General features: G+C 37.2%; 1 protein-coding gene across 2 annotated transcripts in view; it reads right to left on the bottom strand.

The window, feature by feature from the left end:
* Window positions 1–10,000, bottom strand: part of LOC113068648 (pleckstrin homology domain-containing family G member 1-like) — a 43,104-nt gene extending 33,104 nt beyond the window's left edge. Inside the window, exon 1 of one of the 2 annotated variants that reach the window (XM_026241443.1) lies at window positions 9,806–10,000. Coding sequence is in view for 1 of the 2 variants with exons in the window: in XM_026241442.1 (XP_026097227.1) it covers window positions 894–903 (10 nt within the window). In the remaining variant the exon portion in view is untranslated. Of the gene's footprint in view, window positions 1–893; window positions 1,160–9,805 lie in introns of those variants that run through there. The other variant, XM_026241442.1, reaches the window with a different exon arrangement.
* Between the last annotated feature and the right edge of the window lie 13,302 nt (window positions 10,001–23,302).

Raw genomic sequence — 23,302 nt, 5'->3', positions numbered from 1 at the left:
ACTCTTTTTCTCGTTCTCTCCAGCTGGGTTGCGTCCTGGGGGGCGTATTACTTTAGGGACAGATGTCCTGAGGGGGTGCTGGTATTGTCTAAAGCAGACTCTAAACTGTTATTATCCCCCCTCAACCCTCAACCCATGGGAGACTAATTTAGGTCAGGAATGGGGGAGAGCAACAGAGAGCCAAAGGTTTCCTCACAACAACAACAACATAACTGAAATATACCCTTTCAGTACACACAGAACACAAATATGTGTAGGGTTGACTTTAGAAACTGCTGATCCATTTCACGAGTGAATTAAACATGAACATCTGATGTAAAAAGACTGAAACATACTACAACAATCTGTTTTATTTACAAATATTTATTAATTGTACAGTGTAATACTACTGATATTAATGCAAAATCTTATGCAAACACATGCTCACAACAACACACACATCTACTTAGCTTTTCTCTCAAGTTATAATGACCCCAAAGAAGCCAAACCCTACCCTTTAAAAGAACAATGTATTATTGGTTGTGTAGAGGACTTCTGTTTGATACACGAGCCCACCAGCACAAACCAAGCCAAATAAATACTCTCAGTTCACAACTTGCCAACACACACATGCTTACATTTAGTTAAACAGAGAGTGTCCTGACAGAAGTGCTCGGGCAGTTTAAACAAATCAGTCAGAGAAGTGTTCAAATGTAGCCACACACACACTGACAGGAAACTTTCGAGAGCTGATATGACTTTAGAAGACATAAAGACACCTTTAATGGTGAGATTCTGTACGAAGAAACCAAGTGTACACAAAAGTACAATGAAACATACTAACCTATTACTATTAACAACATAGACTTGTTTATCAATTGTTTATGATGTCTCATGCAAATGTGATTTCTTACCCGTAGGCATTGCAGCTCGATCCAGATTTGATCACATATCCACTTAGTATTCCAGACCAGTGCCACACACACACACACACACACACACAACACACTCCTCTAATCCTTCAATTCACTTTACATCTCCACAGACACACAGGATAGCTCCGTCAGTGTGAATGATACTGCACACACGTTCAGTAAATCCTGGGTTCACACACACATAAGCTCTGGGCTGCACCACAGCGGTCCTGATGGTCTGCCTGTCACTCACACACTGAGCACTTCTAGAGTCTCTTCCCAAATCTCCCTCCCTGAGGCTCCTCCCTCTCCCACTGCAACACATTACCACATTACTCTCTCACTTTCTCTTTTAACTTCCTATGAGCTCCAGGAAATGTTTCCATGTTTTTTTTACCTACATTGTTTATTAATTTATTGTGTTCTTTTACATCATGTGACTTATTTTAAGTATTTGTATTGTGGCACAACACCGTGGCACTGGTGAGGCTGTATAAGGCTGCTTGATTCTGGCTGTCTGAGACAGATTTTGGGAATTGTGAAAGATTCCTTTCATCAGGCTAAGTCTTTGTTTTCTGTGACATGCTCACTGCTCATGGACAGATGGTTAATTGCAAAGGATATTTGCCGGTGATGAACTTCTGACAGTCTCTGCTTCAGGAACTTCATAAGTGAGTGATGTTGAACACTCTACATAGGAAGTGACTCTTTGTGTTATACAAATGGTACTCTTCTTGTGACACACCAGACACATTATACACATTTCATATCTACAAAGTTTGGTATTAACATTACTTTAATGCTAAAAACACAGCACACAAAACAATTGGTATACACTCAAACTTAAAGGGATAGTTCACCCAAAAATGAAAATCATGTCATTAATAACTCACCCTCATGTCGTTCCAAACCCGTAAAACCTCCGTTTATCTTCGGCACACATTTTAAGATCATTTAGATTTAGTCCGAGAGCTCTCAGTCCCTCCATTGAAGCTGTGTGTACGGTATACTGTCCATGTCCAGAAAGGTTAGAAAAACATCATCAAAGTAGTCCATGTGACATCATAGGGTCAGTTAGAATATTTTGAAGCATCGAAAATACATTTTGGTCAAAAAATTGCAAAAACTATGACTTTATTCAGCATTGTCTTCTCTTCCGTGTCTGTTGTGAGAGAGCTCAAATCAAAGCAGTCTGGATATCCGGTTCACGAACGAATCATTCAGTTCACCAAATCGAACTGAATCATTTTAAACGGTTCGTGTCTCCAATACGCATTAATCCACAAATTACTTAAGCTGTTAACTTTTTTAATGTGGCTGACAGACACTCCCTCTGAGTTAAAACAAACCAATATCCCGGAGTAATTCATTAACTCAAACAGTACACTGACTGAACTGCTGTGAAGAGAGAACTGAAGATGAACACCGAGCCGAGCCAGATAATGAACGAAAGATTGACTCGTTCACGAGTGAAGAACCGGTTGCATTGGTGTTCGGATCACCAGTAGTTCTCTCGGACAGTTCGATTCAATAAACCGGTTGAAGAAAACGGTTCACCGGTTCTTTTGCGCTCGACGTAATGGCGTCATTGGCGATGATTGCCGTTGATTCAAGCCTTCGGTTTACCCGCGCTCATAACACTAGCAAAGAATCAGTTCAGAATCAAGCACCAAAAGAATCAGTTCAGTTCAGATGCCCTGTGTGTCGGTCTGCTTCACGCTGAATCACACATGCGCAGTATCATCGGCTCCTCGGTTCACGAATCGGACGCGTCTGACAGAAACGGTTCTTCACTCGTGAACGAGTCAGTGTGTTGTTCGTTATCTGGCTCGGCTCGGTGTTCATCTTCAGTTCTCTCTTCACAGCAGTTCAGTCAGTGTACTGTTTGAGTACATGAATTACATGTAATCTGGATTACGTAATCAGATTCCAAAAATGAAGTACTTGTAATTAGAGTAAATTACATTTTAAAATACTCGTAATCGGACTACAGTTACTTTATTATTGATTTCACGTATTATACACAATATTGATTGTCCCTTATTCCTTTTATTCAATCTTTTAAATGTTCCTTTGTAAGATAGTCTACCCACTTATATATATTCAGAAAGTCTTCCAGTTTCGTGGACATTCACACAAAGACCAGTCACTGTAGTTACACAGACAATTAAGAGACCACACAGCATTTGACTACTGATTTACAATGATGTACAAAAATCATTTTAATTTTAAGAAGTGTTTTCTCAACATTTCAACATGGCATCAACTAACACATTAATTTGTATTTGAATTAGGCTCTCACTTTCACCATGTATTACTGTGTCTATTGAAAGGCTTTTGTCTTTCAAACACATTAAAAAACACAAATTCACGCTATTTCTTATTTAAATGTACAGTTATGCAGGGATTCCCAAACTTTATATATAACCACTAACCAACATCAGAGAACCATGAACATGCACATGTGATTTAATTATTAATCTATTACATTAAAATCTAAAAAAAGAAAAGAAAAAGATTTTAAATTAAATTAAATTAAATTAAATTAAATTAAATTAAATTAAATTAAATTAAATTAAATTAAATCTAAAAAAATTCATTTAATTTAATTTAATTTAATAATTAAATACCATTTGCATGTTCATGGCTCTCTGATGTTGGTTAATGGTTACATGACATGCAGGTAAACATTTAATTGTTTATACATTTTTTCGTTTTATTTACATTTTTGTTATTATTATTTGTTTTAATTTTACAGTTTTATGATTTAATTATTAGCTTTTCATTAAACCTTTGAACTTCCTGCAGTTCCTTCACTCGCCCCAGTTTGGGAATCCTTGACAGGATGTAATGTTCAGTGCACTTCATTATAGTAATAACAGGAAATGTAATACATATTGTTTTCTCTGCATTTTTATATCAATATTATATGATATTATCCTATTTAAATCAATATGATAAACTAATTAGGTCAAAAGTTATCTAAAAGTAGTCGAATTATATTGGCTAAAATGTGTAATGTAATTATGTTACTGACTACAATTTTCGTAATGTAATTTGGAATCAGTAACGGATTACAATTTTCAAGTAATTTACAGCTCTGTTCACATAAACATGAGATAATGTGCTGGTTACTGTTTATTAATCCTATTAAACATTAACTAACGATCAACATATAATTAATTTACAATGCTTACAAATGTCATGCAACTTTTAATTCATACGGTCACACATTTCTTGAAATTCAATGATTAAAAGCTTTTGTTAATGTACAACACATTTGCTGCTACTGAGGTGTGATACGGGTACGTTTAGGGTTTGGTGGTATTGAGTAAGTTTAAGGGTTGGGTAAGGGGTCAAAAGTGTAGAGTTATATTTCAATGTTTGCATAAAAAAGCATATTTTGCACCCAAATTACACTCAAATTACACTGTTGGGTCTTTAAGAAGCATTTACATAAACACAACTAACCACTCTTTACACAATCATTGTTATAGTAGCTAAAAGTCCAATGCTCATAAAGATAATAAATGATGACTAAACATTTATAAACATTTGCAAATGATGAACAGTTTACACTTTAGATTGGTCACTGCAAAAACATGAATAAATGGTTAATAAATGATTTGTTATGATGTGAAAACAGTAGAAGTCTACACATCAAACGAAGACCAAATATATGACCTTTACAGACTGTGATTATGAGTTAATGAATAACACGTTAACATGAATAGTTCAGTGAATAGTACATTTATAACTACTAAAACTGATTAAACTCTTTTTTTTCACAACATTTGTAAATGTAAAAATGACAAATTTCATTTGTTAGCATTCAAAAGAACATGATTGTCATGATTGTACAATTTCTGTTAAAATTATTTGTAGATTTTTATATATTTTTTAAGTGCACGATCGGATGAATGGAAAGTTTAATGACATTTATAAGCATTAACTAAAGATCAGTTAAACCTTATATAATGTTTGTTAGTTATTTATTAATGAAGCATTAAATCATTGTAAACCATTTTTCAAAATCATTTGAAGACTTTTAAAAGTGCCTGATATTATGAATTGTAAGTTAAATGAGATTTGTAAGCATTATACTTTACATAAAATAATGATCTGTACATTAGTAAATATTAACAAGCACATTATCTCTTATTTCTAGCTAAGCACTATGTGATGTTTGGTAATTTATCTAAATACTTTTTTAAATCATTGTTCTAATATTTTGTTGTGCTGTAAAGAACGCTTATTTTCGTATATGACTAAAATACTAAAACACATGTAAAGTACATAAATATATTTTCAGCTCTTGTGTTTTCAATGTAAGTTATAAATTATATATACAGTACAGACTAAAAGTTTGGACACACCTTCCAGAGTTTTCTTTATTTTCATGACTATGACAATTGTAGAGTCACACTGAAGGCATCAAGGGCTATTTGACCAAGAAGGTCAAGACAGAAGGCAAAAGGGCCAACAAGTGCTAAGCATCTCTAAGAGAGTCTCGCGGTGACGCGCTGCCAAGACGGCGACGGCTCACTCTACACACTTTAGGCTTCAAAAACACACTTCAGGAGTCTACGGGTGACGTCACGGACACTATGTCCATGTCTTTATACAGTCTATGCCTTAGACTGACACTTATTAAGATGGCTTAAAATATTATCTACCTAGGCAGCTCAATAGGTTTTGCAACAGAGCCCAAGTATGAGACAGAAAGAGAGAAAATTATAGCATGTTCCAAATTTCTCAAGTTAGCCAGCAGGTGCTCTCTCTCTCTCTCTCTCTCTCTCCCTCTGTGTGTGTGTGTGTGTGTAACAGTAGCAGGGGGTTCAGGACTTATCAATAGCTGAGAACATCCCCACATAAAGACTGCCCCCCCCTCTGTTCTCATTTGAGAGGAGGCGTCTGAAACAACGATACACCACAGCACCTTGCTCACACACTTTCAGTGAGGGAGATTTATTCCTTTCCTGATTCAATCATACACCTTTCACTTGCTAGTTATTTTAGTTCATTCATTATATCTAATTGTCTAGATATCAAATTAGATATCATGATGAAAATGAATAAATTAAGGAATAAACACACACACACACACACACACAAATTATGAATTAACTATTAATATGAATGAACAAAGAAACTAAGGTACCAATGAACCAACAATCTAGCTAGCTAGCTAACTACTTATTGCTTATAATTTAACTAATGTATGAATGAGTGAATAAATGAGCACGCACACAAATGAGCAGTAAACCAATAAATCAACTAAACTCATACAGCAAAAATATATACATTTTCAGATATGTTTTTAATTATTTTTATTGTTTTTTTAAATCAATAAAAAAATATAAAACATTTTCAATATTTCTATCATAACAACTCTCAGAATAGTTCATCATGATAATGGACCGGTGGATATGGCAGTGTTGATGTATTAGGTTTCGGCAGAACAGAACTGTTAGAAATGCTACTGCTGTTAATTATTGCTGCTGCTTCTGCCAATGCATCCACAGACAAACTGCTGTGAGCATATAAGACATACTGCTGCTGCACAGATAGGATATATGACATGCTATTTAGCTGGGGGAGGTGGAGGGTTTCTTTACTGTCAGAAAGCCTCCACCTCCCCAGCTCCACCTGTATAGGTCTGCTATGGGTAATGAACTTTGAACCAATATCTTTATAAATTTTCCTATTTATATTATATACACACACACACACACACATGTGGTGCATGGGTGTGCATATGATTAGAAACTAACTAATAAGCAAGCAAACAAACAAGTACTAATACATTGCACAAACTGTCAAATGAACACAAGTGATGAGTGAGCAATGGAAGGAAGGTATGAACGAGCCTTTGAGTCTTGGAAATACGCAAACATCAGCAGCACATCATTGTCTGTACTACTCATCTCAAGTATTATACAGACGTCTGTGTCTGTTCAGCATCTCACTGGGTAATTAGTAAGTGTGAAGTACTCATATTTGTGGCTTTGAATTGATTTAGAATTGCCTTGAGTTGAAAAGAGACTAATTCTCTTTGGACACATTTTCACAAGGAGACAACAGACATGCTAGTACAAGTGACTCTAACACACCTTAAACACACTCACACTGAACGCCTAACAAACACACAGCTATTTACACAATATGATAATCAGCTGTGAAAGTGACAATACCCCCCCCAAGAACACATTTATACATACATGTTTGATTATGTCACAAATTTAGATTACAGTCAGTATAGTTATGTTTTGCAGGAGTGTGCTTGTGTGTGTGTGTGTGTACTGCATTGTAGCATAAGCTTAAAGTGCTTGTTGTCAGTTAGAATTGATGGATTAAAGTCTCTCTCACACACACAAATCCAGCCCCATTCAACGTTTCAGAGTTTGAAACTGCAGTTTAATCCCCGATCACTCAAACAAACTGAACAAACCCCCCAGTTTTTCACACAAACACACATGCACCCATTCACCTCTTCATTCTCCTTACAGGTGTAGATCACACTTGTGTAGTGTTAACGGAGGACATCCCTACCATCGTGTACTTGTTATTATTTGCATCACCAAATACTGTAATAATAAAATAATAAGCGTAGCAATATAAGGACTGCACTTTTTAAAAGTGCAGGATATTGGCATAATGATTTTGTACCCCGAACCATATCAGAGTAAAACACACACAATACAGAGAGTGTGGGGGTGGCCAGGAAGACAGCAGTTGTTATGACAACAGGTTCGGTGGCAGGCCCTGCAGCGGGGACATGAGGGGCGGGACGGCCCACACAAAAGAGCATCGTTAATAAACGAGTGGGTCCCTCACTCTCGCACTCCTTCTCAAAGAAGGACAGACAGAAAGAGAAGAGGAAAACGCTCTGCTCTCACAATGTTGTATATGGGCAAATACAAGTTACACTGCTTGTAAATTTGCATTCGTGAATTGTGTTCCTGTGCCTCATGTGGTAGAGCATTGCATTAGCAGCGCAAGGTTGTGGGTTCGATTCCCAGGTAACACATGTTAGATAAAAACTGTTAGCCTGAATGCACTGTAAGTCGCTTTAGATAAAAGTGTCTGCTAAATGCATAAATATATTTTGTCACGACCACTATGATTAAATATATGGTTTGGATTGATGGTATTTTTCGGTTCTGGGCAAGAACTCCCTGTGCATCCATGCAGCCCCAACATGAATGTTTGCAGATATCAGTAAAGTTCATTAACTGAATGTTCACATTTAGAATGAACCTGATTCAAAGCAGCATCAGAAGGCTGAATCCTGACTGACAAGAGGAGGCGTTTGGGATGGAGTGGGGAATGCAATGTGAAACTGCTGATAATACTGAGGGACCTTATATATGGATGCTTAGATAGGTGCTGTATTCCTATAGATGGGGATCAGCTGAGAGTCAGGTGATGCAAGCTCGACTAACGTGACCTGCCAGAACTAACGCTTGCGCGTGATTACCATCAGGTGCTTTTATAAGTGCTACAATTCACTACATGACAGCAGTTGACTGTATATGTGTTTTTCTTTCTGTTTCTGTTTGCAAGATTATGCTCAGGTGTGTGTGTGTGTGTGTGTGTGTGTGTGTGTGTTAGTATTTGTTATTCCAGCTGTAAAGTTCACCCAAGTAAGTAGGTATTCCCTTTCTGTAAGGTAGCATCGGTGTGTGTTTGTGTCTGTGTGAAAGTTAGAGGTAGTTTTGTTGATACATGAAAGCTATCATCCCTGACCAAAATCCATAAAACATGTCAAAAGCCCCCACCACACACACCCTACACAAACACACAGATGGATCTTCACAAATCTGGCCCTTAGAGTATAGCAAAACAACTACAGACACACACACTGCTTTTATACTGCATTCAGTAAACTGTCCAATTAAATAAGCTGGTCTAGCTTCCTGTCTCTCTTGTCACAACATTTCAAAACATCTATTCAAATTAATGTTTAATGGCAATTTAACATGATTTGTTCTTTTGGTAGCCATGCATAAAATAGGTTTGTGTTTTAGGGGTCATTGTGTGTGTGTGTGTGTGTGTGTGTGTGAGATGGAGGAAGTGTTGTTTGGCCTCATGATCACACTGGGTGAGCAGTCAACAGGAGGTGGAAATGGTCTTCCTCTGACTAACATGGATTTATGTGTGTGTGTGTGTGTGTCCTGATGAAAAATCAAAATCAAAATCAAAATATACAACAATTTGACACTGACTGTGTGTCCATCTAGCGGATCACTTTAAATAAGGCAGCACATTTACACACTCCCATAATGACATCAGCACATTTCCAGTATTTTATCATGTAAATATTGCGGACCAAATACATTCACGTCCAAATCTAGAACACACAACCATAAAAACTCAGTAGACAGAGTTATTACTAGACAAACATTTTGTCTTAAACAACTACCATTATTTAGTTTACCCTTAAAAACATTTAAACATGATTAAAGCAAGATAAATTAGATATTTAGATTTGTTTTCTGAAAATATATGACAAATATAATGATATGCTTTATTTTGTTGTGCTCTAGACTTCATTTATTTCCATTGATTTCAAACATTATCCTCAGTAAATGTGCAAAATCATTAATATGCATTGTGTGCATGGAATTGGATGTTCATAAGTAATTTTATGATATAAAAAGCTTTCTAAATGACTCATTAAAGCTCAGTATTGCCACAGTGCCTCAGTCTACACAAATAAAACAACAAAAATACTCCTACAAATACAGAACATGGTCAGAGCAAGAACCTGGTAAACATGAATATCATACATCCTGTCGTACATCCATCAGGACAAGCGTCAAAAACAATATTGGCTGTGGTCACTAAATATTGAGTCTACATACAATTCATTCCTATTATAAATGAATGAATAGCAGCCATAAACTCACCTTTCAAACAGCTTTGCCACTGTTTACTGTCCTTCGGTGAGATTCACACAGTTTTCTTGAGAATAAAATCCTTCGGACGTTTAATTCCATGTCCGTAGGCTCGAACAGTCTTGCTTGCTGTCTGACACACACAAACACACACGCAGTCTGAGACTGACTGTCAAAGTCAGGATGAGCGTCCACCGGATCCACACCTCTGTGAGATCAGAGAGAGAGAGAGAGAGAGAGAGAGCACATATATCTGATGATCTTTCTCCTGATGCACCATCACAAGACACACACACACACACACACACACACACACTCACATTCCGTGGATGCAGTAACTGCATCACAGTTAATGCTGGAGGCAATGCAAAATGTACAAGATTGCTGGAACAAAAGAAAGAGTTTGAGAGAAAGTTGGAGGGAAACAGAGGGGTTAAGAAATCGAGAAGCGAGCCAAGGGCAACCCGTCCTCCGCTCTAAACACGTACACACAACTGGGTCACTTTAAAGAGGCTACACACACAGAAATAGATCTGAAAGTGGACTGAGATAGACATAGAGATGGGATTTCTGCTCAGTGCTCAGACTGGGGCTAATGCTTTGAAAACACACACACACACACTCAGGGTGTAACTGTAGGAACCAGACTCTTGGTTGACCTTCAGTCAACAGAAGAAGAAGAAGAAGAAACTTTACCTCGCACACACACGTAAACACACTAACGTCACCAGAGGAAATCGGTGAAACTGTATGAGACCCAAAACAAAGTTATGGGCATTGTTTCAATAATTGTTGCACACCCTTGAGGAAAGTCCCTCAGTAGAGTCCAACGGTCGTTCCTGCTTCCTGAGACTGAAGTGTTTCCATCACACTTTGGTTTTTAATAAAACACATACACCTCATGTATTTATGACCTTATTCATTGCAAAAGATACAATGGAGCAGAAACAATAATAAATGGCCTTGTAAAAAAGCCATGGCACACAGGGGCAACACTGAGATTGTGACATCTGGCACACTCTACATAAGAAACATACAGCTAATAAACAAACAAACAAACAAACAAACAAACAAACTTAATCATACAGCTTCCTGTGAATAATCAGATTATTTTTAATAATGTCTTTTTAATGGCATCTTTTTATGGTAACACTTTAGATAAGGGAACACTTATTCTCTATTAACCATGAGTTTTCCTTCAATAAATCCCTAATATGCTGCTTATTGATAGTAAGGAAGGCAGGTGTAGTAGTAGTTATGTTTTGGTATTATACAGTACCTTGCTTTTTAAGTACTATAAGTGCTTTATAAGTACTAATGAACAGCCAATATGCTACTAATATGCATACTTAGAAGCAACTAGTGGTTACTCTTTATTTCACAGTACACACACTTACAATGTACTTATAGGGTAGTGTAGGGTAACTACATGGGTTAAGGGTAGGTTTAGGGGCAGGTTCGGGGTTAGTACCTAGTTATTACCCAGTTACTGTAATTGTAATAATACGTACATATAGTGTACATGCGGAACAGGATTGTAAAATAAAGTGCTACTCAACTTACAATACATTTGTTTGTTTCTTTCTTTTCTTTTCTTTTCTTTTCTTTTTCATATTTTAAGGACATAAGTGATTATAGACATCAGCAATTTATCTGAATCAATTGTACCATTTAATAAGCAATAACAATAACCGAACATGATCAGTCTTATGACAGAGGTGAGCTTTAACTCCAGACTAAGCTCAAACTGTATTCTTCTGTCTCTTCTCCCCAGGCTCCAGTGAAAGTCTGATCAGCTAACCTGATCGCATGAAAGTGAGTAGAAATAGTATGCCAAGTAAAAATGAAAACTCGTGGTACACGCAAAAATAGACTTTGGTGTGCATAGGATACGCGATGGGTAGGTTAAGGGTTGTGGGGTAGATGCGTATCATATGTACGCAAAACCAGTGTATCCAACCTGTCCTCCAACCAATACGCACGCATAGGTCGTTTGTCAAATCCCTATACTAGCGTATACTACAATTGCGCCCCTATCGGCTTCAGAACGAATTGAATCACAGCTGTTTCAGGCATGGTGTTTTAGTCAAGATATCTTAGACACTGGCACAATGTTGCTCTTTACCAATTGGAAATTTTTGGTTATTTAGATGAACTCAACTGTCCACTGGTAACATTTGTCGGTGACTGGCTTGTTAAAACAAACATTGGATACTTGGCCATTGTGATGAGATCAAAGTTATGTTATTCTCCTGATTGGCTATGATCCACTGAGTGACTCAGTGATTACACATCAGAAAGACTCTCGAGAGCCAATCAGCAGTGAGCATGAGCGCTCAGTTTACAGAGCAGGTGACTAGCACAACAGCACATTCACATTGCACTGGGAAGCTCCCCGCTTCCTGCTCCAGATTTCTGGAGATTGGGAAGCAAACAGGATGTGACCTAATTGTGAAAAGACCTCAATTGATGGATACTGATGATAGTATGACCTCAAAACTATTTATAAAAAAATTAACCCTTCACAATCATGCTGTTATACATTATGATTCTGAATAAAACACATGCAAAGGAGCTACACACAGAGGACACATAAAAAGCTAATTTTTAGGCAGAAATAGATGAAGGGTTTTTAACACACACTTTTAAAAATGGCGTGGGTAAGCCAGTATTGGGATCCCATGTGTTTGGTATTAGAGCTAAAACCACACTCTCTCAAATACAAGCCAAATATAACTGAAGTCAAAAGTCTTTGTATCAATGCACACTGCAGTGAGTTTTCTGGTTGGATGCTCTTTCAAAGATTGCTTGAGCATAGAGATAATAACTTTTTGTTATTTTTTAAATGTTTGTTTATATATGTTTTCTAAAGAAAATGTGAGTGATGTACATACAAAAATGGACAAAGTAGCTAAGTGGCTCTTAGCGAGTTGCTTGGTTGTTGAGGGTGATTGCTTACTAAGTCAAATGAGTCCATCCCAAAATCTATGATATTTCCAGATATGGGTGGGTTCCTAGATTATGATCATTCAAGAATTGTTGTTTAAAAAGTTAATATGTTATCACATGTTTGAGACTTGAATGTTTAGAATGTTCAGAAAAACCATGCAGCTCATTTTCAAATAAAGGAAGACTTTTGAGTTGTGAAACAGAAAAACAGAAGTTTTTATCACACACTATGATAAAGAAATAATTGCTTTTTTTCTTTCTACATTGTGAACAATTATGGTATGCCATGCTCTGGATAAAATATTTTTGAAATGAAAATAGAGAATACAAGTCTCTCCCTGCCCTAACAAATCAGAAATGTGAAAATATGAAGAGAGAGAAACTCTGTAATTGATTTGGGCTTGGTTTTCTGTTTTCATTGTTGGCTGGACGACCAAAACCATTAAACAGGAGAACACATGTCTGACTAATGAAGGGTTATCTGTGTCGAAACTGCTTTTAGACATGTATACACACTCACAAGGCACTAACAGGGTCCAGATGTTTGCTAAACTAAAAGTATGAATATCTCTGAATGTAAAGAATGTCTTGTCACAGCAAACTGAGTGACAAACAGACATCAGATGAACTAAAGCATTCATTCTCTGTATTTACAGACTTCTACTGTCAACAGAACTTCTCCCAAAAACAGGACTAACATTTAACAGCACTGACACATAGGGTTACATTTACAAGTAAATCTGAGTGATGTCACCACATTGATGCCAGGATGTTGTACGCACGTGGTTGCCAGATTGATAGATGGCTCCTATAGTGTTATGGGTGGTTTGTCAAGGGGGTTATATACTGACTCAAGTCAGAAGAGCCCACCCTCAAGTATGATCATGGAAATCATGAAAAATTCATCAGCCAGGACATCTGAAGAATGTGTTTATTTAGTAAGCATTGCCAAAAACACTGGGCCTTTCTTCTGAAGGGGCTCAATTATAGACATTATCCAGTTTTACTGGTGGATCTCCTTACTGTTTTCAGTATAAATATTTGCTTACACATGCTTTAGAGATACAGCTCATCTGTGACTGCAGATTTAGCATAATTGATATCCTGGACTGAGTCCTGTAATACGCAGATCAAAATGGTGAACTGCTGCAGGCAAATCTAGTGTAATAGTGCATGCTGTGCAGACATGCAGGGTGTGTGTGTGTGTGTGTGACGCAGATGGTGAACCTGTGAGTCATCTCTCTCTGTTCTGCACATAAAACAGCCTTATGCTCATTCTGATCTTATATCTTTTGTGTATTTTGTTTCATTTAGGAGCTATTGTTTTACAGAGCATGAAATCATCATCTCTTTAATATCACCTGTTTCTTCCAGGCGAGATCTCAACAGTAGCATAACTAGCGGTACTGCAGGAGGGATACAGGGGACCCATTATTGCAAAGACCCCTAATGTATCACAATATTTCATATGTACGTATAGATTAAATATTAAGACTGCTAACAGTGCGTGTCCATTGTAGTGGGGGAAACCACCATTCAGTGCCCATGAAAACACTAAATGGTTCTGCTATGCAAATGTTAAAATCTATCATTGTTGCAGACCAGACAAGACTGGGCTTGAAACAGAGACCAGAAGGGTATGAACAATTCAGACAGTGTAAATATTTTTGGGGGTGAGTTAAGCCTAAATTTGCATCAGGGTCACTTCGCAGTGAACCCATAGTGTGCTCCTGTTTAGAGACACAATTGCACAAACTGATCATAAGTTGGCAGAGATCAAAAATCAGAGTCTAAGGGTGCTTTCACACCTGGCCCATTGTTTTGGAACCTGGCGCGTTTCCTCCCTTAGCTCAATTAGTTTGGGCATATGTGAACATGGCAATCACACTCGGATCCACGCTAAAACAACCGGTCTTGGCTCCATTGAAAACGAACTCTGGAGCGGTTCAGTTGTAGTGTGAAAGCAATCCGATCCATCAGTCCAACGAACGAGGCTATATCACAGAATATAACGGGAACTACTTAGATCTGTGAAAGGTAAACAATGTCTGTGGGTGAGCACGTCTTCGCCTAAAATGCCTACTTATTGCTCTTTGTAGTAGGTGCATTTTAACAATGTTTTCCTGATGAATCCTGGACTCCTGTTCAAAATAAATTAGAGCGACACCTATATATATATATATATATAAACCGTGGAACTTTGACCAAGACTTTTGCCATGAGAAAGGGAACTGCACCAAGAATAAAAAGCAACATTTTAACAATTTCAGTCCCTGTTTCGGAATAAAGCAATCAATCTACAGGTGTGAAAGCACCTTAAATGCTCCCAATACCATAACAAGACTGTGAAAAGATGATTTTGAATTTGAGAATAAATTAAACGTACAGTATGGGATTTTTGGCCACCAGGGGTCACTCAATCAAAATAATAACATAAGACGTACTTTGATGACGTCGGGAAAGAGCGTAGGCTCATGGGAGTTGTTGTTCATTGGAACATGTGCTCTGTCGCTCCCTATCATTCCTCACTCATTATAACTTAGTATTTTGATAATCACGTATTTTCGAACGGAGAGATATATGAATTATGAGACCCTTATCAAATCAATATTCCATCTAGCTAGTAGTAATATATCTTAAAAAACATGGTCGCCTTTCGTTAATAATTATAATTACGTTTATACTATGATATCAAACAAGATAGTTAACTGCATTTGAAGCTACTTTATCCAGCTAGATATAGAACAAATGTAGATTTACATGAGAGCTAGTCTGTCTGCATTTTACACAAGACATCATCGTTTCACAAAATATACCGATAGATAAAGTTAGCTGAATGGATGCATACTTGTTTATCAGAATGCAAGCGAGTTCGGCATCTCTCTGTAGTTTCAGCTTGTCACGAAACTCTATCTTGGAAATGCAACTCCAATATTTACCCGTGACTTGTTGCTTCTCTTGTCCCAAAACCATCTCGGGTCATTTATTTCACCCGTGCGTTTGCCCTTCACAGAACGTGCAGGCAAAGCATAATCATGATCCATAACTAAGTTATTGATTGAGGTATAAATACCAATATAAACAATATAAATCTAAAATATAATAGTCTCGATCAAGGCTACTACTTTTTCTTCTTCGCCTCGTCTTTGTTTCTGTTCACCTTTGTATTTGGTGGATCCGCAGGAAGTTAGATAAACTAGAGGAGTCAAAGTTTATATGACGCCATAGACAGAAATAAAGAAATGTGCCGTGTTTTCTAATTAAACTATAATTTTCTCCGGATTTGAAAGTTTGTGGAAACTGTCGGGATATTGTAAGTACACAACTAAAAAATATATATATAACATAGATATAGTGGTTTCTGCTATTTTTAAAGCAGAAAAATTACATATTGCGCCTTTAAGACAGATTCTTAATTTCTTAAAACTTTCATTTAATATAGTGGTTCTAAGCCCTTGTGCTGGACTGGAGATCCCCCAACCATAGACAGTAGACCATAAACAGAGTCTTTATTAATGAGCTGATGAGTAGATTCAGGGGAGTTTGATTAGGAAAACATACAAAATGTACAGAATTGGGGGTAATCCATGACCAGGGTTGGGAACTACTGCTACTTTTGTTAAACCAGCAAGTCTAGTGAAAATGAAAGCATTTAAATTGTATTTGAGATTGGAATTAAATAAAGTAATATCTAATCATTTCAGACATCACAGTCACTGCAACCCACTTGCCTGCCATTTTTCTCTTGATATCTGCAAAAAGTTTCATATTTCTCAACTTTTGGATGCTTCAATGCTCCACAATTCCTGGTGCAAGTGCATAAGTGACACATACAACAGGGATTCTTGGGAATTTTATTTTATTTTTTTTTATTTATTTTTTTACATTAGAAAGTGTTATGACATCATGTTTTTTTTTTTTTTTTGTACCTGGGTCCTTAAAGTCCTAGTTTCCCTGCTGGATCTCAGCAATGTCTCAGGTTAAGCAGATTGCCCAATCAAATGAATTAAGATATCTCTTAAAAAAAACACACAAAACAAAACAAGTGACATTCAGTCAAGTATGGTGACCCATACTCTGACTTTGTGCTCTGCATTCAACCCATACAAAATGTATGCACGCACACACACACACACACACACACCCAGAGCAGTGGGCATCATTTATGCTGCGGCACCTGGGGAGCAGTTGGGGGTTCAGTGCCTTGCTCAAGGGCTCCTCAGTCATGGTATTGCCGGCCCGAGACTTGAACCCACAACCCTAGGGTTAATTGATTAATTGCATTAGCCATAAAATTACAAACATGGTTGTGTTTGGTCTTTAGCTAACTACACCAAAGCCGAGCTACTGTAAACATACCACAGAAGAGAGTGGCTGACAACCGTTACTAACCAAATTCATTTGTTTCTTTTGAGTTTCTTTTTAAAGTGGCTCTGCACAAAAAAAAAAAAAAAAAAAAAAAAAATATAGAATGAAAATCATTGTTAGATAGAAATTATATTTCAGCAGTCCAAATTGATGAAATATATATAATGAATACTGCACATCATGAACATGCTGTAGAATGGAAGGCATGCATCTTCAGGCAGTGTTTCAGACCTGTCAATTGTTTGCATTGTTCTCTCAAAAGGAAACACTTCAAAGCTACCAAAATGTGTTTATGTAAGTCATATGAGTACCAGTTTTCTCACTGGTCAGCTGCATCTGTTAATATTTATGATTAGGTTTAGTTTCCATCTCTCACTAATTGATTACTTATATATTTATCAGCAGAAATCAAAGCTTCATTGGGAACGGCTGTCTAGCACCTGTTTCAGAGAAAAACCAAAGCATTGTAAAATAACTGTGTGACCAGGTGATTTCACAAAAACTGTATTTGAGTGGATATATGATTCCTAATGCACCAAGTTTTGAAAAACAAACACTTCAAGTGATCAAGGAGTCCATTTACAATCCACCAGGCAATCTCAGACCAATTGTTTTTGTGTGGATCCGATTCAGGTTTCTAAACAAATGCTCCGATCAAGCCAGGTGTGAAAACATCTTTTAAACTTGTAAAGTTAGCAAAAGCTGGTTACTTCTTTGGATCCTGCAAGCTGTTTGGATTATGTCTTTCCGTTCCAAAAGGTCATGATGACATTCACGTGGCACCCTAAGGCTAAACTAAACCTGGCCACACCTAGGAGACACACATATATCTAATAGGGTCTCAGTGACACACATGCCTTTGAAACCAAATCTCCACAGAAAACAACTGTAACGTTCACCATTGTACAAAACACACACACACACACACACACAATTCCTCTTTAGACCGTCATATACTGGTCTGTCTCAACTCACAGTCACACGTGGTTCTGAATGTCAGATACGCTTTCCGGCTCATCTTTCGCCTCAAGTGTGTCACTTATATAGGACAGCTGAACCTTCAGTGACTAAATACAACCTATACAGCCTCTACTCTCTAAGCTCTCTTCTCCTCATAACTCCCCAAGGTGCTGTCACAGAATACAGGAAACTAGGACGAAAGATGGAGAAAGAGAGCGTCAGTTCTAGAACCAGAGTGTTAGTGCTCTCTTTTCAGAGAAAATTAACCATAGGTCTTCAATCCTGCTCCTGGGGACCTACTGTTCCACAGAGTTTAGCTACAACCTTAATCAAACATGCCTGAACCAGCTAATCAAGGTCTTCAGGATCACTTGAAAAATCACAGGTGTGCTGAATAGGTTGGACATCAAATTTTGCAGGACAGTGGGTCCAAAGGAGCATGGCTTCCAAAGACCTAGGCTCTTACCCATACAGTTAACACACATCTCAACGTTTCTATGAGTTCAAGGTATGCTATTGTCTGTTATTCAATGCAGCGAATGCGTGTCAACCTGTTGCAAAATCTGCATGGGGAAATCTTTTGTCCTCACATGAAGTTCCAGATCATGTGGAGTCCTACTGAAATGACTAGATTTCAGCTGTGTACATTTGCTGAAAACCGGTAATAGGCACTACACCATAAGAGTATGTAGGTGTTTATTGGTTCACTAGGTCATTCAAATCACTTTAATCAGGCTGAAATAGTACCGCTGGACCCCTGTCTGTTGAGGGCCCTCAAAATCGCCCCAACCTTCCTCCACATTATACTACCCCTGATCATGAAGCTCATGCTTCTTCTATCCTGAAAGATATTTCCATTATCAATAAGAATTAGTTTCTCCATGGGCAAAATGAGTGGGATGTTAACGTCCAGGACCCCTGTTTGTTTGCTGCAGTCTCTCTCTCGTCTCCTATAATCATTTCCTGCATGTTGTAAGAGGTCCTCGTTACAGAAGCACTGCAGCAGTGTGTTTTATCAGTGCATACAGCACTGGCGCTATCAGCGGCTGATAGCATTATTCAGTTTATATGTGGTTCAAGGTGAGTTGGGACCACTGTAACATAGAGAGATTTATTTCTGGGCCTCTTATCTTAGCTGTATTTATATCTTCAACCCAATCTGCCAGCATATAGTTCTTTACATGCACATACACACAAACACGCACACATGTCCAGTTTTATTGCATGTAATCTTTTTCATATCACATGTCAAACACCTGTTGAAAAGAGAGAAAGAGTCATAGAGCAACGAAAAGGCCCATATGGTTGGTTTTGAATGTCTTTATAGGTCCAAATGCCTTCACATGCTTGAGCTTTGCAGTTTCAAACACACACACTCACACATACACACACACTGGGTTATTTATACACAGTTTCCTTTTATTTATCCATGCATTGTTTAGTGCACATCTGCTGCAATCATGGAGCACAATGGACGGGCCACACAACACACACACACACACACACAAACACACACAGAAAGAGTTTACAAAAGCAATTTGCTAGAAACAGACTTTTTAAAGTTGCGCTGCTGTATTGTGAGACTATACCAGATGTTAGCTCTCTAACAAAACCTAGTGAGCTTCCACAATATATACTGTAAGCCAAATTTGGTAACACTTAAGTATAGGGTACAATTCACACTAATAACTAGTTGCTTATTAGCATGCCTATTATTAACATATTGGCTGTTTATTAGTGCTTATAAAGTACATATAATGCATGACATCCATAATCCTACCCAATACCCTAAATTTAACAACTACATTATAAACTATTAATAAGCAGCAAATTAGGAATTAATTGAGTCAAAAGTAATAGTTAATGGTTAGTTAATAGTGAGAATTGGACCTTAAATTATAATCCCAGAAATCCCTGCAATGGACTGAAGGAATCCATATCAAATTAAAATAGTATTTAACCAAATATTTCTGTGTTTTTGTTTTATTAAAGTAGCATTTCACATTGTTATCTTATATGCTAAAATCAAACTCTATTAAAATTGTAGAGTCTCCTGTGCACAGCCAATGCACACTCTCTGTCTGTTCTGGGCTATTCTCAGGAAAGTGGTGTGGTGTTTGGACATGGGATAAACTGGAAATGCTGTGGAAGAAACCTAACACACAAACACAGCACACATGTTTATCTAACTATCTAAAAAAGGACATACCATAGATTTGCATTGTCTTTATAAAAGGGTAACCCCAATATCCAACCCCAACCAACTTTAACTACCCATGACAGACAAGTCTGAAATAATCTTTACTTAATGAATTAAATGTACGTTTGAGGATGAACCCAAATGGAGGTTATGCCACTGATTTGCTAAACAGGTCCCACCTAAAACTCATGCCATTGGATAAGGCAGGTTAAGGAAACATAAACATCCTGACCAATCTGACATTGTAATTAATTCTGGTTTAATGTTCACCTGTGAAAATCGTTACGATGTGTTACTAGTGTTGGGGAAAGTTGCTTTTAAAGGAATGCATTACAAAATTATGTTACTCCCCCCAAAAATTAACTAATTACGTTACTTAGTTACTTTTTATGGAAAGTAATGCATTACTTTACTTTTGCATTACTTTTTAAATATGAGCAGGGCTTGATTGTTTTTAATATAAGAAGTTCTATTCATAGCAAATGTGAAAGCGCTTTCACGCCAAAAAGTGTAATGAATAAACCTCAGGCTAAAGGACAAGTAAATTCACTTCTGTACAGTAGAACACAGGAGAAGAAGATTTAACACTCTTCAGCAAAAAAATTAACAAATAAAAATAAATAAATAATCTATCTATTTGTTATTTAACATATTAAATTATTGCATTTTCAATTATTGAAACTCGTAATTACGATATTCCCAATACTGAAGGAAATGTTAAACCAAGGGCTCAATGGTTACCACAGAATATCATGTTAGTCAATGCTTGTAGATGTCTATAACTATATTATACGCCTTATAGCACCTTTCTCATGTCTTTCTCAGGCAGATTAAACAATATATTTTAAAATTGAAAAACACAAAAGTGTAGAGTGCACTTGGCCTAAGTAACCCCCTCAACACACATTTAACAGATCAGATAGACTCCAGGGCTGCAGGGCCATCTGTCTGTGATCACCAAGACTTAATGGTGTTAAGACACTCTGTCTTGAACTTCAACACAAGGATTAAAATAGCCTGGAGTTCCTCAGGCTTCTGTCAGCCTGAAGATGAACTGAAGATGAGACAACTGACAGGTTAAGCTCTTAAAAGCTTCCTCAGCAGGTGTCCAACACATTAAGAAACTCACAGAGACACACACCAGTAGACCTTATTCAGGGTAGATGACATATTTAATATTTCACAAAAGAAAACAAGGCTGTGAGGAACAGATGTGCAGTCCATTCAATTGGTCTTGCTCTCTCATTGGCCAATGTTACTGTATGTTGGAAAGACTTCTACTTCTATCATTAAATAAGGTACACACACACCTGCCCTGAAACTTTTTTCAACCCCTGTATGCCCCCATTTCCTGAATCTGAAAGGGTGACTGAACTCTAAACAAGATCAGTATCGCTAAACACACCCACACCCAAAGAATGCTACATCCCAAAATGAGACAAAACACTGCTAAAGTGCAGTGTGTGTTTGTGTCAGAGTGGATAGAAGACCTACAGTTGACATGATGTTACCGCAGATCTAGACTAAATGGCAACATGCATATGCTCATCTCATTCTCACCAAATAAGATTTAGTATTCTTCTAAATGAATAAAAACAGTCAAATGCAAGCTCAGAATATGATACAAACCTGCAAGAATGTTAAATTCACAAATATATATATATATATAATCCCATTTTACTAAACAACAGTGCTGAACTCAATGATCCAGTAATGTCACACATTTTCTATAAAAACTAATTTAGTAACAAAATGAGTTACATTTTAAGGGGAGTAACGCAATATTGTAATGCATCACATTTATATGAGTACATTTCCCGAACACTGTCTGTAACACACACACACACACACACACACACACGTTTGTTTTGTGAAAAGTGGGGACATCCCATAGGTGTAATGGTTTTTATACTGTAGAAACTGTATATTCTATGGCCCTTAACCAACCCTACACCTAACCCTAACCCTCACAGGAAACTTTGTGCATTTTTACTTTCTCAAAAAAACTAATTCTGTATGATTTATAAGCGTTTTGAAAAATGGGGACATCTGTTATGTCCTCATAAGTCACCCTCTCCTTGTAATACCTGTGTCATACCCATGTCATTATACAGAGTTGTGTCCTGATATGTCACAAAAAACATGCCCCCACACACACACACACACACACACACACACACACACACACACACATTTTTAGAGTCAAAAGCAGTTGCCCAAGGGCATTCCTAAAACACACAGCTATGAAAAACACACACACTTTTAGACTGTAGGAGGCTGGCGTTGTTGCTGGGTGCTGTTGAGGAAGGTTGGACCATTTCGGCTCGAGTACATTCTTTCCTGCCCAGACAGGAAATGGCCATATGGCATTGCCTCAAATAACAGTGTTTACTTCCTGTTGCGTTCAGAGTTTTGTTTTCTTTTTGAAGGACAATTAGTGAGAAATCAGCTCAGAAAATGGAAGCACAGAGAATGGAAATCGCGTGTGAAATCGCTTTTTAAGAACCAACACATTTGCTTGTCTGCAGTATGAAGGGAGAAAAGCACATTTATCAAGCCAAGCTGGACGAGAACATGGTGGCTTAAACTCAACAGGTGTTCATGAAGACTGACACTTGTTTTATCCAGCTGTATTTACTCAGTGCAACGTATAACATCTAAGTGAAAGATATAACACCAACATGTCAAAAATGAAAAGAAAAAAGAAACGGAATCACAGAGTTAGAAACAGGATCACCTCCTTTTGTATGCCCTCTGTATTCTCTTGATTACAAAAATGTCCTGTGAAAGAAAACATAGAATTAAATATTGCTGCAAAAAATGCCTGTTGATGCTAAGGGAATGTGGAAGTCAGGAACTTTGAATATTTGTTTTTTTTTTCTCATCTTTCTTACCCATCAAATTTTATAATAATGATAATGTTAATAATCATAATTGTTATTATGATTAATGTTGATATATAATATTATTATTATTATTATTATTATTATTATATAATAGAGTTAATAATATTAAATATTGGCCAATGCAAC

This window comes from Carassius auratus, linkage group LG48F, assembly GCF_003368295.1.
Source record: "Carassius auratus strain Wakin linkage group LG48F, ASM336829v1, whole genome shotgun sequence".
NCBI lineage: Eukaryota > Metazoa > Chordata > Actinopteri > Cypriniformes > Cyprinidae > Carassius > Carassius auratus.
This window is presented reverse-complemented; position numbering and strand designations above follow the sequence as displayed.